Source organism: Hylobates moloch, unplaced genomic scaffold (genome assembly GCF_009828535.3).
Source record: "Hylobates moloch isolate HMO894 unplaced genomic scaffold, HMol_V3 SCAFFOLD_9, whole genome shotgun sequence".
Taxonomy (NCBI): domain Eukaryota; kingdom Metazoa; phylum Chordata; class Mammalia; order Primates; family Hylobatidae; genus Hylobates; species Hylobates moloch.
Genome location: NW_026652284.1, coordinates 1,100,303 through 1,113,757, shown reverse-complemented (window position 1 = coordinate 1,113,757; position 13,455 = coordinate 1,100,303). Strand labels below are relative to the sequence as shown.

General features: G+C 62.3%; 2 protein-coding genes across 3 annotated transcripts in view; both read left to right on the top strand.

The window, feature by feature from the left end:
- SSU72 (SSU72 homolog, RNA polymerase II CTD phosphatase) overlaps nucleotides 1–6,015 on the top strand; it is a 33,518-nt gene extending 27,503 nt beyond the window's left edge. Inside the window, exons 3-5 of the mRNA XM_032758612.2 lie at nucleotides 2,764–2,903; nucleotides 3,798–3,916; nucleotides 5,522–6,015. Of these exons, the coding sequence (XP_032614503.1) occupies nucleotides 2,764–2,903; nucleotides 3,798–3,916; nucleotides 5,522–5,623 (361 nt within the window). The 3' untranslated portion in view covers nucleotides 5,624–6,015. The remainder of the gene's footprint in view (nucleotides 1–2,763; nucleotides 2,904–3,797; nucleotides 3,917–5,521) is intronic.
- Nucleotides 6,016–6,078: 63 nt separating this feature from the next.
- Nucleotides 6,079–13,008, top strand: TMEM240 (transmembrane protein 240). Of its 2 annotated transcripts, XM_032758608.2 has the most exons (4): nucleotides 6,753–7,414; nucleotides 7,876–7,982; nucleotides 11,866–12,074; nucleotides 12,156–13,008. In XM_032758608.2, the coding sequence occupies exons 1-4, from the start codon at nucleotides 7,358–7,360 to the stop codon at nucleotides 12,302–12,304; spliced, it is 522 nt and encodes a 173-aa protein (XP_032614499.1). In that variant the 5' UTR covers nucleotides 6,753–7,357; the 3' UTR covers nucleotides 12,305–13,008. The 2 variants fall into 2 exon arrangements, with proteins under 2 accessions (XP_032614498.1, XP_032614499.1); XM_032758607.2 differs by lacking the exons at nucleotides 11,866–12,074; nucleotides 12,156–13,008 and having other exon boundaries at nucleotides 6,079–7,414; nucleotides 7,876–11,858.
- The last annotated feature ends 447 nt before the right edge of the window (nucleotides 13,009–13,455 follow it).

The following is a 13,455-nucleotide window of genomic DNA, read 5'->3' as shown; positions in this document are numbered from 1 at the left end:
GTTGAAGGCCCCGCCTCACCCGCGAGCGGCTCCCGTCCTCCCGCCTTGCTCTGAGCCTTTGCCTCGTGGGCGCTCACTGGCCCCGTGGTTTTGCTGCCGGAATTCAGGTGGGACCTCGCGTCCCTGTGAGCTCAGGCTTGGTCTGTGGTCTCAGGTCCTCACAGCCTCTGGCGGGGCTTGCAGGTCTAGCCCGCCAGGTGGGGCCTCACCTCGCATCTCCTCGCCAGGAGATCCAGAAGGGCGGCTGTTCGCTCATCCTTGCGTAGCTGAGGAGGCTGCTGCTTTGTCCCTGAAGTAGACATTTCTCCTTAACTGAATGATTCTTAATTTATTGCCTCATCTACATAAATAGTTGAGAATGAAGTAAAGAAGGAAAGGACTTAGAACTGTCCAGGCCTCAGGGAAGAGCTGGCCTTGAACATCCATGAGCTCCGCCAACCAGTGACACCAGTCCCAGCCCCGGGAGCACCCACGGCCTCACCCCTGGCTGTGTCTTGCCCAGGGATGTGCGGAGAGGGTGATCCCTGTGCCGACCATGAAGCTGCCACTGGACGCCTGCACCCTGACCCTGGTTCCTCTCCGTGAGCTGGTCCCTGCAACTTCCCCTCTGCATGTGGCTGCACACAACAAGGTCAGGCCGTCTTGAGCTCTTTCTTTTTTTTCTTTTCTTTTTGAGACGGTGTCTTGCTCTTGTTGCCCAGGCTGGAGTACAGTGTCACGATCTCAGCTCACTGCAAGCTCTGCCTCCCAGGTTCAAGCTTCTTCTGCCTCAGCCTCCTGAGTAGCTGGGATTACAGGTGCCCACCACCGTGCCCGGCTAATTTTGTACTTTTAGTAGAGACAGGGTTTCACCATGTTGGCCAGGCTGGTCTCAAACTCCTGACCTCAGGTGGTCCACCTGCCTCGGCCTCCCAAGGTGCTGGGATTACAGGCATGAGCCACCACGCCCGGCCTTTTTTTTGTTGTTCTTGTTGTTTTCCAGAAGGAGTTTTACTCTGTCGCCTAGGCTGAAGTGCAGTGATGTGATCTTGGCTCACTGCAACCTCTGCCACCCGGGTTGAAGCAATTCTCGTGCCTCAGCCTCTCGAGTAGCTGTAGCTGAGATTACAGGTGTGCGCCACCCCACCTGGCTAATTTTTGTATTTTTAGTAGAGATGGGGTTTCACCATATTGGCCAGGCTGGTCTCGAACTCCTGACCTCAAGTGATCCACCCACCTTCGTCTGTCAATGTGCTGGGATATTACAGGCGTGAGCCACCGTGCCCGGCCTTGAGCTCTTCTTTCCGCAGACTTTGATTCTCATTGGCTGAAGGACTAAGTTCCCCAGAGCTGGACCTGGGTGTCGTAGCTGCTTCCAGGGTCCTCGGGGACACAGGCGGGACTCCAATGTGCAGGAGGAGACACATGTCAGGGGTGGGTGTGTGACTTCCATGCTGCCAACAGTGACCCAAGGATGCAGCTCAGGGTCAGATGCCTTTTCAAGTTAGATCAGCCACTTCAATGTATTATAAAACTATTATAAAAACGATTTTTGCTACCCAGGAAGGTAGTTGAGTTCACTCAGAATCCCTAAGTCAGCTAGGCTGTTTATCTGAAAGTGGTTACTTGTCCCTGACCATCTGGAATGGCTCAAATGAGCTCATCTTTGGGAACCCAGTCTCTCTTTTTGGGGAAGTGAGCCCCTTCCTTGGGAACCCCTGGCCACTGTGAATGGTGGGAGCATGCCCCACCCTGAGGACCCCAGAGGCTCCTGTGGCCCCTCCTGGGACTGCTGCGGCCTGTGTGTGTCAGCGTTCGCCCCAAGGCCCCCTTTCAGCTGGGCTGGATGCCGAGTGCCTTTAGGCCTCATCCTGCCCTCCACCATCCCATAGTCAGTGAGGCTGCAGCATCTCCCTCCTCGACTGTCTTGCCCTGTTGGTTTTTGTATCAGCGTTTTCCAGCCTGATTGCTGCTGAAGCTTCGTTTCCTTTTTTTTTTCTTTTTGTTTTTGAGACAGTCTCGCTCTGTTGACCAGGCTGGAGTGCGGTGGCACGATCTTGGCTCACTACACCCTCAGCCTCTCGATTAGCTGGGATTAGAGGCATGTGCCACCATATCCGTCTAATTTTTGTATTTTTAGTAGAGACGGGGTTTCACCGTGTTAGGATGGTCTCAATCTCCTGACCTCGTGATCCACCCACCTCAGCCTCCCAAAGTGCTGGGATTACAGGCGTGAGCCACCCCACCCGGCCTGGAGCTTCCTTTCTTTGGGTTTTCCGATGTTCTTGACTCTGTTGTAGCTGAGCTGGACTGGGGACTGGGCTTCCGGGTTTGCTTTGTCTCTGCTGAAGGGCTGAGGTTTCAGAGCCAGCATGCACTGCACGGGGAGCAGATGGAGGAAGGAGGGTCCGACTGCAGAGACACAGTTACTGGGGCCAAGGGCAGCTTGGGCTGGGCCAGCAGTGAGGGGAGAGGTCTGGGTAGAAGGTGTCATGCTGGGTGAGGACAGGGGGTGTCCTGTGGGCCTTGGGTCTTTTTGCAGAGTTGGGGGACAGCGAGGAGCAAGCACCTGCCATCACCCACTTTGTTTTCTGTGGGACCTGCTAGGACAGTGAGGCCTCTGCCTCACCAGGGCATGGCCTACTCCCTACAGCTGTCCAGGCCTTCGTCCCAGCTGCCCCTGCTGTGGGGCAGGGAAGGGGCTGGGTGTCCAGGACACAGGCGCCTCCAGGCTTCATACACACAGATGCCTTTTCTCTGACGTTCCTTAACTCCTAAGTGTAGCTATACACAGAATGGGATTTTACATATGCTGGACAGAAATAAGAGAATCAAGCCCCGGCCAGAAAGGTTCCAGAACTGCAAAGACCTGTTTGATCTGATCCTCACTTGCGAAGAGAGAGTGTATGACCAGGTGGTGGAAGGTGAGGAGGCGGCTGCGCACTGGGCTGGGCTCCAGCAGCTCTCACAGGGTCTGGGGACGCCTGCAGGGCCCCATGCTGACCAGCACAGCCCGTCTAGAGTGGCGGGGGCTGGGGGCAGACCTGAGGACGAAGCATCCTGGAAGGCAGGCAGGGCCACTGGTCGCTGAACCACCCGTGTGCTGGCTGCAGCCTGTCATGGGCTTCAGGGGCCTGTTTTCTCTTTGGTGGTTTTTTTTTTTGTTTGTTTTTTTGTTTTTTTTTTTTGAGACAGAGTCTTGCTCTGTTGCCCAGGCTGGAGTGCAGTGGTACAATCTAGGCTCACTGCAACCTCCACCTCCCAGGTTCAAGTGATTCTCCTGCCTCAGCCTCCCGAGTAGCTGGGATTACAGGTGTGAGCCACCACACCCAGCTGATTTTTGTATTTTTAGTAGAGATGGGATTTCACCATGTTGGCCAGGCTGGTCTTGAACTCCTGTCCTCAAGTGATCCGCCCACCTCAGCCTCCCAAAGTGCTGGGATCACAGGCGAGAGCCACCGTGCCAGGTCCATTTTTCAAACGGATTGACCCTGTGTGGAGCTGGCAGTGGAGCAGGGAGGGCTGGTCTTTAGTGATGGGGAAGGGTCGCAATGCCAGCCACGGTTCACCCCAGGACTGGCTGGTGGGTGGGGAGTCCCAGACCAGCTTGTGCTGAGTTGGAGATTTGCTCAGGTTTCCTTGAACCATCAGCCGCCTTCGGTTTGAGGCTCATTCTTTGTGCTCCCCAAACTGCAGAGTCCAGAAACCACTGGGGCTGGGCTGGGCCAGTGGCCAGCAGAGCTGGGGACTCAGCCACATTGACTGCCTGTTCCCTGGTTTTGGAGCCTCTGACATCTGTGTCACCTTGTCCCAATCAGATCTGAATTCCAGAGAACAGGAGACCTGCCAGCCCGTGCACGTGGTCAATGTGGACATCCAGGACAACCACGAGGAGGCCACCCTGGGGGCGTTTCTCATCTGTGAGCTCTGCCAGTGTGTAAGTACGCAGCTGGGCGCCGCCCTGGGCAGAGGCTGTGACAGAGGGGAGTGGCCTGAGCCTGTGACATAGGGGAGTGGCCGAGGCTGTGACAGAGGGGAGTGGCCTGAGGCTCAAACAGAGGGGAGTGGCCGAGGCTGTGACAGAGGGGAGTGGCCGAGACCTGAGGCTGGCCCTGCTGCTTGGGGCGGGGTCTGCTGCTCAGCTCACCTGTGTCAGGGGTGACCGCTGGTAGTTCAGTGAGTCACTCCCCAGCTTTGGCACAGGAGCCCCCACGCCCATGCCCTCTGCTCAGCTGAGAGACGCTGCACAGTGACCTGCCCAACACAGGCTTAGTCCCTCTCCCAGGACACGGGGCTCCAGGGAACGGCTCCAGGGAACGCCTGGTACCTTTTCTCTTCCCTGTGGTGGACACAGCCCCGCCTCAGTGAGCAGAGCATGCAGCTCTCCTGGATGCGTTGCAGTCGGAGGTGTGTGCCCCACGTGAGCCTGGAGGCTGCCAAGGGCTCTGTGTCCGCCGTCCACCCCTGGACTTGGCCTTCTGCACACCTGCCTTCCCCAACGGGCCCTGCATGTCCCCCTTGCACAGAGGGGCTGGGGCACCCCAAGGCTTCTGTAGCCACCCTGCTGTGGCGTGGAGGTGCTGGACTGTGACGAAAGGACCTGCCTGAGGAGAGCCCCGCGCACCATCCCGCCTGTGCCTCTGTGATTTGATCAATGTCTGTGAAAGACAGAAAAACAAAACAGCTTCACCGAGAGAAGACGGTGTGTTTGGAAAGCCCGGGAGTCAGGCGGGCCAGCGCTGGGAGAAGCTGCCATGTGGCTGCAGGCTCCTGCGCTCTGCCTGTCCACCCAGCATGGCTTCTGGTCCCCACGTGCCTCACGGTCCAGCGTGGCTGCTGAAGTGCCAGGGATGGTCTTCATTATCGCCTGGCAGGAGAAAAGGCCATGGGAAAATCTTGTCCCAGAAGTTATTGCACGATTTCTGCTTGGGTCACGTTGGCCAGAGCCGAGTGACAGGCCACTCCTTGCTTAGAGGCACTGGGTGCTGCCCAAGGTTGGGGACCAGTGGACAGTGGAGATGGCGAGTAATGAGCTGCTGGTGCCAGGGCAAGTGTGCTTAGGAGCCGGGCCTGCTCACTCCAGGGCAGCGGCCCTCTGCCAGGAGCTCTGGTGGATGGAGGCCAGGATGCTCCAATGACCAGGCTGCCCCCGCTCGCTTGTTGGCGGCGTGGAAGCGCTGGCGGTGAGGGTTCGTCGGCCCCGCTGTGCACGTGTGGGTCTGAGCCCCAGCCTCCAGCTCTCAGTGCTGGGCCCCTCTCAGAATCCAGCTCCAAGCTCCTCCCGTTTTCAGGTTCTGTGAGGGTCGGTGGGGAGGTGGGGGCTGCCTCCTGCTCCACACCAGGTGAGGGCCTGGGGCCGCCCAAGAAGCTCTCCCCTTGCAGCCTCCAGCTGTCCCTGTGAGGCAGCAGCGGTGGGGTGAGGGCCTGGGGCTGCCTTGGTTTCGGCTGGCTCAGGCCTGGTGTTTCCCTGGTGATCCAGGTGTTAGGGGGGAGCTGGCAGGCGAGAGTGGGCAAGGCCGTCACCACGGGCCTGTCCTTGCAGATCCAGCACACGGAAGACATGGAGAACGAGATTGACGAGCTGCTGCAGGAGTTCGAGGAGAAGAGTGGCCGCACCTTTCTGCACACCGTCTGCTTCTACTGAGCCCAGCGCCCGCATGGAGCCGCCTCTGGAGCTTCCTGTTGTTCATACTTTTTCCTTCCTGACATTTGTTTTTACTTACAGGTGTCTGCTGGTGACGGTAGCATTACCCAAATAAACTGTGCGTATGAAATGGGAGAGGAGATGCCAAAACGCCAGATGAAAGCAATCAAGTTTCTTCTTTTCCACTTTTACTTATGAGCGGGATATTGATTACAAAGTTTTTCTTCTTTAACCAAAAAGGAAAGACAACGGTTTGTGTGCACTTCCCGACATAGCTGTGTCTTCGTGTGCCTGCCTTCCCTCCCTCCTCCCCACCGGGCCGGACTGTACAGAGCCCTGCTGCGGCGTGTTAGGAGTGACCTGGAATTGTCAATAAACAGATGCTGCTGTCATTGTGCCTGGTCCTGAATTCCTGGCCCGACCCTCGCCCCTGAGGAGGTGGCAGAGGCCTAGCCCTGCCGCCCTCAGTGACCTCCTACCACTGCTTGGGAGGTGTAGCTCAGACCTGGTGTTGCTGACAGGGCCTGGGCCAACCCCTGCCTGTGCTGCCTGAAGCGGAAGCCGCCTGCTCCTGCCAGCACTGCTGCCTGTGGTGGAGCGGTGTTCCCTCTCCATGTGGAAACCCCCGGGGGCAGGGATCCCCCAAGGCCAGCTACGGGGGAGGCTGAGCTGGGAGGATCGGTGGAGCCCAGGAGTCGAGGCTGCAGTGAGCCTGGATGGCGCCACACTCCAGGCTGGGCCCCAGGAGTAGCTTCTCGCTGACTTCCTGCTAGAAGGCAGGGGTCGGCTCCTGGGCCTGAGACATGGTCACTAGTCGTGGATGAGAGTTTGGCCTCAGGACCCTGAGCCAGGGACAGCCAGAGCAGAGTGGTGGCCACTGGGGCCTCTGAATGGCAGGCGTCCCGACCCATGGGCCTGGGCTGACCCCCTCGTCCCCGCCCTAAGGGAAGCCTGTGCGGGGCTGCCCTGCCCACAGCTCCTGTGCCACATCCCTCCATTGAGGATTCCAGGGGTCATCCCGTCCCTGACCTGTGACCCCCATGGCCGTGGGGTTGTCACGACCTTGCGGACCCCACCCTGGAGGCACGTGCTTGCCGAGCGGGCTGGTGCAGTCCCGCACCCGGCGACCTGGGAGTCCAGGACGGAGGGCGGAGCAGTGGGGCGGAAAGGGCCTCGGCGCCCCTCCAGGACCGGATCGTGTTGGGACTGGCATCCAGGGTCACTGGACAGGCCACCGGGGCTGGGTCTGACCAGACTAGGGCGGGACACAAAGCCGAGGTTCCGGGGGAGGGGTCCCGGCCGGCGTCCGGGGGATGGCGGTCCCCTCCCGGCGCTGGCACGGGGCGGCCTGCGGTCTGCGCGGTCCCTCCCGAGAGGCGGAGGAAGGCGGCGGGGAGGGAGGGGGGAGGAGGGAGGAGGAGGCAGGGAGGGGGCCGGAGCCGAGCAGAGCCGAGTCGAGCCGAGCCGAGCGGATCGCAGGGAGGACCCGAGGGCGGAGCGGAGCGCGGCGGGCCGGGCCGGGCCGAGCGACCCCAGAAAGGCCCCGCGTCCCTCCCCGGCGCCCTCCCCCCCGCGCCTCCTCCCCCTGGCCGGTGCCGGGGTTGCAGCGAGCGGCGGCGGACGATCCAGGGAAGGGCTGACCTCTGCGGAGGCGGCGGGGGCTCAGCATCGGGCCGGGGCCGGGGGGGAGCCGGGGCCGGGGGGCGGCGCTCCGGCCCGGCCCGGCCCCGCCCGATGTCCATGAGCGCGAACACCATGATCTTCATGATTCTGGGGGCGTCGGTCGTGATGGTGAGCGGAGGGGCTTCCCGCGCGCGCCCCCTGCTCCCCGCCCGCGCGCGCCGCCTGGCCCACCTCCCGCGCCTTGTTTACCGCCCGTGCGGCCTGCGCTCCCCTCCCCGGCCTGCGCTCCCCCCACCCCGGCCTCCGCTCTCCTCCCCAACCCGCGATCACCACACTCCCTACGCTCCTCTCCCCGGCCTACGCTCCCCCTACCCCGGCCTGCGGTCCCCTCCTGGGCCTGCGCTCCCCCACGCCGGCCTGCGCTCCCCTCCCCAGCCTGCGATCCCCACACCCCCTGTGCTCCCCCTACCAAGGCCTACGCTCCCCTCTCCCCGGCCTGCGCTCCCCTCACCCCGGCCTGCGCTCTCGCTCCCCGCCTGCGCTGCCCCGACCCCGGCCTGTGCTCCCCACCCCCAGCCCCCGTTCGTCCCGCCCGCTCCTTGGCGCTGACCGGTCATGGGCTCTTCCAGGCCATCGCGTGCTTGATGGACATGAACGCGCTGCTGGACCGATTCCACAACTACATCCTCCCGCACCTGCGGGGCGAGGACCGCGTCTGCCACTGCAACTGTGGCCGGTGAGTCCGAAACCGGCGCCGGCTCGACACGCGTGAGCGCACGTGTGGCGGGGCCCACTCGGGGCGCGGGGGAGCCAGCCCCACGCAGGCCGCGAGCCGCCTTCCACCCTTGAGGGCTGCTAGGTGCGCACGGGGAGGAGCTGTCTCAAGGGGGGGTCTCCTGGGGGCGCATGGCTTTAGGACACCATCCCCAGAGGCCTCCAGATTGATGGCGGAATGGGTCACGGGGCCTCCTGGTCCAGCCTGGAGGCCGGAAAGCCGCAGCCCAGTCCGATGTCCACAGTGGAGACCCAAGCCAGCTTCATCAGGGCTGGGGCAGGAAGCTCCTGCTGGCACAGGGCTGGGCCCTGCAGTGAGTCCCAGGGCAGGGGAATGCTGGTCAAGGTGGGAAGGGCCTGCCTTGAGGGGCACTGGGCACAACCCCCTGGCTGGAGAGGAGCTGAGGGATGGGCTGGGGGGGCAGCAGGGAGGTGGAGCTTCCTCAAGGTCACTTAGATTGAGGGGAGCGCCCAGACCCCCCACACCCACTGTGACCCCCTCTGTGCACGTGTAGTGATGGAATCCTCTTGGCCATGCATGTTTGTACGTCCATGTACGAAATAAACATCTTCTCATGAGACGCGCATGTGTGTGGCGTCTGTGCATATACATGTGCGTACACACAGCGCCCGCGCACGCACGCATGCACTCCCATCCCTCAGGACACCCTCACGCAGTGCCCGCTGTTAACCCTGCTGAACAGATGAGGAAGTGGACGGAGGATTTAGAGGACAGGCTTTTCCAAGGTCACACAGCTAGTGAAGGACAAAGGGGGCACCAACCCAGAACCCGTGTTCGTCATCTCTGCTGCCTCCTGCTCCGGGGTCTCTGTGCATATGTGTGGGTGCAAGGCATGTGTGTTCAGGACAGCTGCATGTGTTGCTAAGCGTGTTACATGCCTATGGGTGCAGCAGGCGTGTTGATGAAGAACACGGGTGTTAGAGAAGGCAGAGATCGGGATGTCTGTGACCCTCACGTGTGCTGGGCACAGCGTGGGGGGTAAGAGCTTGTGGGGTGGCCACATGCTACCAGAGAGCCCCGTGTCCCTGTCTGGCAGGTCCGACTGCTAAGCAAAGGCCTGAGGTCGGCTCCACGGCCTCCCAGAGGCTGGGCCCAGACTTGAGCTCCAGAGCATCAGAAAGGGGCGGCCTCCATGCGCCTGGCCTGGGGCCGTGTGCATCCACCTGTGGCAGCACACTGAGGGCTCGGCAGGGCAGGCAGAGGGCGCCTTAGAGTATTTGCACAGGGCGTGTAGGTGCAGCTCATGCAGTGTCCAGAGCACGCGTGGACTCAGGTGGAGTGCACGCTGAAGGCAGCCGTGTGTGGGAAGCAGAGCCACAGCCTGCTGTAGATGGTATTGCTGCGTGTGTGTCCATGTATCTATGCTCTGTTCACATCTCTACATACAGGATATGTACATTCAGCGTACAAAGTGCCCTTGTATATTGACAACATATATGTGTATGCAGAGTCCATGTATGTCACAATATACAGTGCAGTGCGCTCAGGGACATGTCCAAATGTCTCCATGTGGCTGCAGCCAGTGTGTGTGCAGACGGCAGTTTTGCACATGGGGTGTCTGTGTATACACCATGCCCATGCGCTGCCATGAGAGGCTCCCTGTGTGTACACGCTGGTGTTCAGAACAAGTGTGTGTACATGTGTAGGCCTCATACGTGCCTATACGTAGACGTTGACATGGAGAACGTGTATGGAAATCAGTGCTCCAAAGTCTGTTGCCAGGCAGCGTCCAAAGGAGACATCCGTCCATGCACGTGACGTGGCGCCCCGTGGAGAGAGTGGCTGCGTTTTGCAAAGCCAAGCGAACATACACTCGCGTGTGACACACACCGTGCACAGGGCGGGGGTGTGGAGCTCCCGGGGCCCATGTCCACAGTATCACGCCATGTCTTGTGCATGTGGCTGGTGTGTATACATGATGTACATTGGGCCTCAGGTGGACACACGCAGCATGTGTGGTGCAGGCAGGACATACGTATGTACATGTCACAGACATACGTGTGCAGATAGCACATCTCTGCCCAGGCCTATCTCCTGCTTTCACTTGGGAGACCTGAGCCCCCCAGGAAGGAGGGCCAGGTGCAGGGGTAGGAGCTACAGGTACCCAGGCCAGCCATGGTGGGAGACACAGGCTGTGACCTCTGACCCCCAAAGTTACTGAGCCCCTGGGGGTGGGTGAGGACTCTCTAAGGGGTCAGGAACAGCTTCCTCCCCTGAGGGTCTCTGGCAGCTGCACATTCTGGGCAGTGGTCAGCAGCTGCCCACTGGTGACGATGGACGGTGGCTGTGGACAGGCTCGTCACCAGGTGATCAGTGGCCACCAGGAATCAGCCACGGTCATGGTCACTCCTCACCGAGAGTCCTGCCACTGACAGTGGCCACTTTCCGGATATGCTGAGGGGACTGACCTCCGGGAACCCCAGAAGAGCAGGAGGGCTTCAAGGAGAGCCTGGGGCAGGGGCCGCCTCCTCCCTGTGCCTGGGCTCAGGCTCCAGGACCCCCCAGATCTCACTGAGGGAAGGCACCTGTGTGGCCCCCGCTGGGCCCAGGGACGGCCTGGAGAGGGCTGCAAGGCCCTGGGTTGGACGGACACGCCGGGCTTTCAGCGTGGGAAGTATTCTGGTTGGGGTGTGGAGCGCGAGGTGGTCTCTGGGTCTCGGCTGAAAACCAGGCCGAGGCGCCGCTACATCACCGAGGGGAAGGTGGGGGAGAAGCAGGTTTGGGGAGAGAGGAGCTATTATTTTTAGGCACAAGTTTAAGGTGTCTGTGGAGCCCACGTGGAGACACAGGCAGCTGGAGCTCAGCAGAGATGTGGGAGGCAGCCAGGAGTGTGGACTGCAAGGCGCATGGGGGCCCGCGGGCTCCACTCCCAGGCCCTCCTGTTGGACTAGGGATCCCAGAGTTGGCGTCTGGGATGCCAGTCCGATCAGCAGAGTCAAGGCCTGGAGACCTTCTTAGGGGACAGGGTGAGCTGCTGGAGCGAGCTCCTTGGGGAGCTTGTGTCATCCCAGCAGCAAGAGGCCAGAGGCTGTTGTGGCCTGAGCCTGGGCAGTCCCCCAAGAGCCTGGGGAGAGGAGGCCGAGGGACACGGAGGTGCCCAGGCACTGAGGACGAAAGGGCCCTGGAGCCTGGACGCCATCCATCCTGAGAGGAGCCGGGCGGGTCTGTGCCAGGCAAGGGCAAGGCGGCGTCCCCCAGGAAGGGGAGAGGATGGGGTGCTGGGTAGAGCCCCCGTGGCCTCTGACAGCACCTCCCAGGGATGGAGCAGAAGAAACACCAGGGGCAGTGGGCCTGGCAGGTGCGGTGGTGGCGGTGGAGGAAAGGGCACGGCAGGAGGGGAAGGGTGCATGGGAGTGGCTGGTCTGGGGCCAGCAGGGCTCCCAGTGTCCAGCTCTGCTCCGAGTGGCCTCCCCGGCCCCAGGGCGGGCGGGTGAGCCGTGACCCTGGCCGTGGGGACCGCCGTCCTGAGCCCCCTCTGGGGGAGGCCTCTTCTACCTGCAGCACCTTCCCGTGAGTTCCAGGCCTCAGGGAGGAGGTGCTGAGTGAGGGCTGACACCCTCACCGGCATCTGGTCCCGCTGTCTGCCTGGACTTCACGCTCGGCCTCCACAGCCCACGGCCACTGACCTCCCACTCCCTCTGGCCTGTGACCTGGGCCTGGTTGAGTCCGGTGCTCCCTTCCCGAACCACCCGCACAGGAGGCTGCTTCAGAGAACCCCCAGGGTGGCCCAACGCGATCACATCCCCACCACGGGGTAGGCGCCCCGGGGGAAGGCCAGGCCGGGGGTGGCGGGAGAGGTGCCAGCCCGCCCTGCCGCCCCCAGGCACCACATCCACTACGTGATCCCGTACGACGGGGACCAGTCGGTGGTGGACGCCTCCGAGAACTACTTTGTGACGGACAATGTGACCAAGCAGGAGATCGACCTCATGCTGGGGCTGCTGTTGGGTTTCTGCATCAGCTGGTTCCTGGTGTGGATGGACGGCGTCCTGCACTGTGCCGTGCGCGCCTGGAGAGCCGGACGGCACTACGGTGAGTGCTTCATGCCCGCCGCCCAGGAGTGCCGCCGCCCTGGCCGGCCCCAGCTGCCTGACCGCCCCTGTCCCTCTGCAGATGGCTCGTGGACCTGGCTGCCCAAGCTGTGCAGCCTGAGGGAGCTGGGCCGGCGGCCGCACAGGCCCTTCGAGGAGGCCGCCGGGAACATGGTGCACGTGAAGCAGAAACTCTACCACAACGGCCACCCCAGCCCGCGGCACCTGTGAGCCGCACGGGGACTTGCCGGGGCCGCCGAGCCAACCGGCTGCTGTACAGATGTAAAAGGGACCTCGTGGACGCCCAGGCCGGCGGGACTGGACAGCAGCCCTGGGCCCAGGTTGTCCAGGGCTGTGGCCGGCCGGGAGAGTCCAGTGGAAGGTGCTGTCTCTTCTTTTTATAAAGGGGGTTGGGGTGTGGGCTAGGGTGGGGGTTGGGGTAGGGGAGGCCCTGCAGTTGGGGGGCAGGACCCTGGGCCCCTGGCTGGGCAGGACACGAGGGCAGACGCAGCCCCAGCGGTGCTGGGGGGGCAGGGAGGGTGCTGGGGGGGCAGGCGGGGGCAGGGGCGGCGAGGCGCGCGGCCCGGGCCGGCATCTATTTGAAGCCGCTCTGTTTCCTGTGCGCTGCGTCCACTGTCTGTCTGGCCCCAGCCAGCTCGGGCGGAGAGGAGGGAGGCGAGGGGGGGCACCCGCGTGTGCACAGCCGCAGGGTGGGGCACAGGGGGCTGGTCCCAGGCAGCATTCAGGCCCCTGGCCCCGCAGTGGCGGGCACCTCATGTGAAGCCCACCCCTGTGGTCAGTAAATTCTCCAGAAAGCTCCAGCCTCCGCCTCTTCTGTCACCTTTTACCCCAGGGGGACACCAGGGGGCCCCCAAAACCCCACCCCGCACCAGCCAAGAGACAGACAAGGCGATGAGGCACCTGTGGGACTTTATTAGGTAAACAGACCCCAGCTCCAGCCACAGGCTTGGACTGGCCAGCTCAGAGTGTGGCCTCAGACACCCTGCCAGGTTCCCTCCTCCCGGGCACGGCCTGGGGTTTCTCAGGGTCACCAGTGTGTGAAGGTCGGGGCATGCCGGCCACAGGGGGAAGCAGGGTTCAGGCTGCCCCACCTGGGTCTTGTCCCAGCAGGCGCCCCCTCACCTGGCTCTGCTGTGGGAGCCAAGAACAAAGACACCACCCGCCTGGCTCCTGCTGCCACAGGGGCTCAGCCAGCACCCACCCTCCCAGTGGCCTGTGGAGAAGCTGGGTTGCAAAGCCTCCCCCTCCCCCTCCCCGTGAGCCAGACGGAAAATACATCTCCCAAGAGTGTCTCCAGGGGCAGGAAGGAGGCCTGCCCCACCCTAGCCAGTGACCACAACGGGGTGTCCTGAGGGGCAGAA

What these genes read in the sequence shown, in the direction of transcription:
- TMEM240 (XM_032758607.2), top strand. Translation starts at nt 6,444, where the DNA reads ATGAGAGTTTGGCCTCAGGACCCTGAGCCAGGGACAGCCAGAGCAGAG.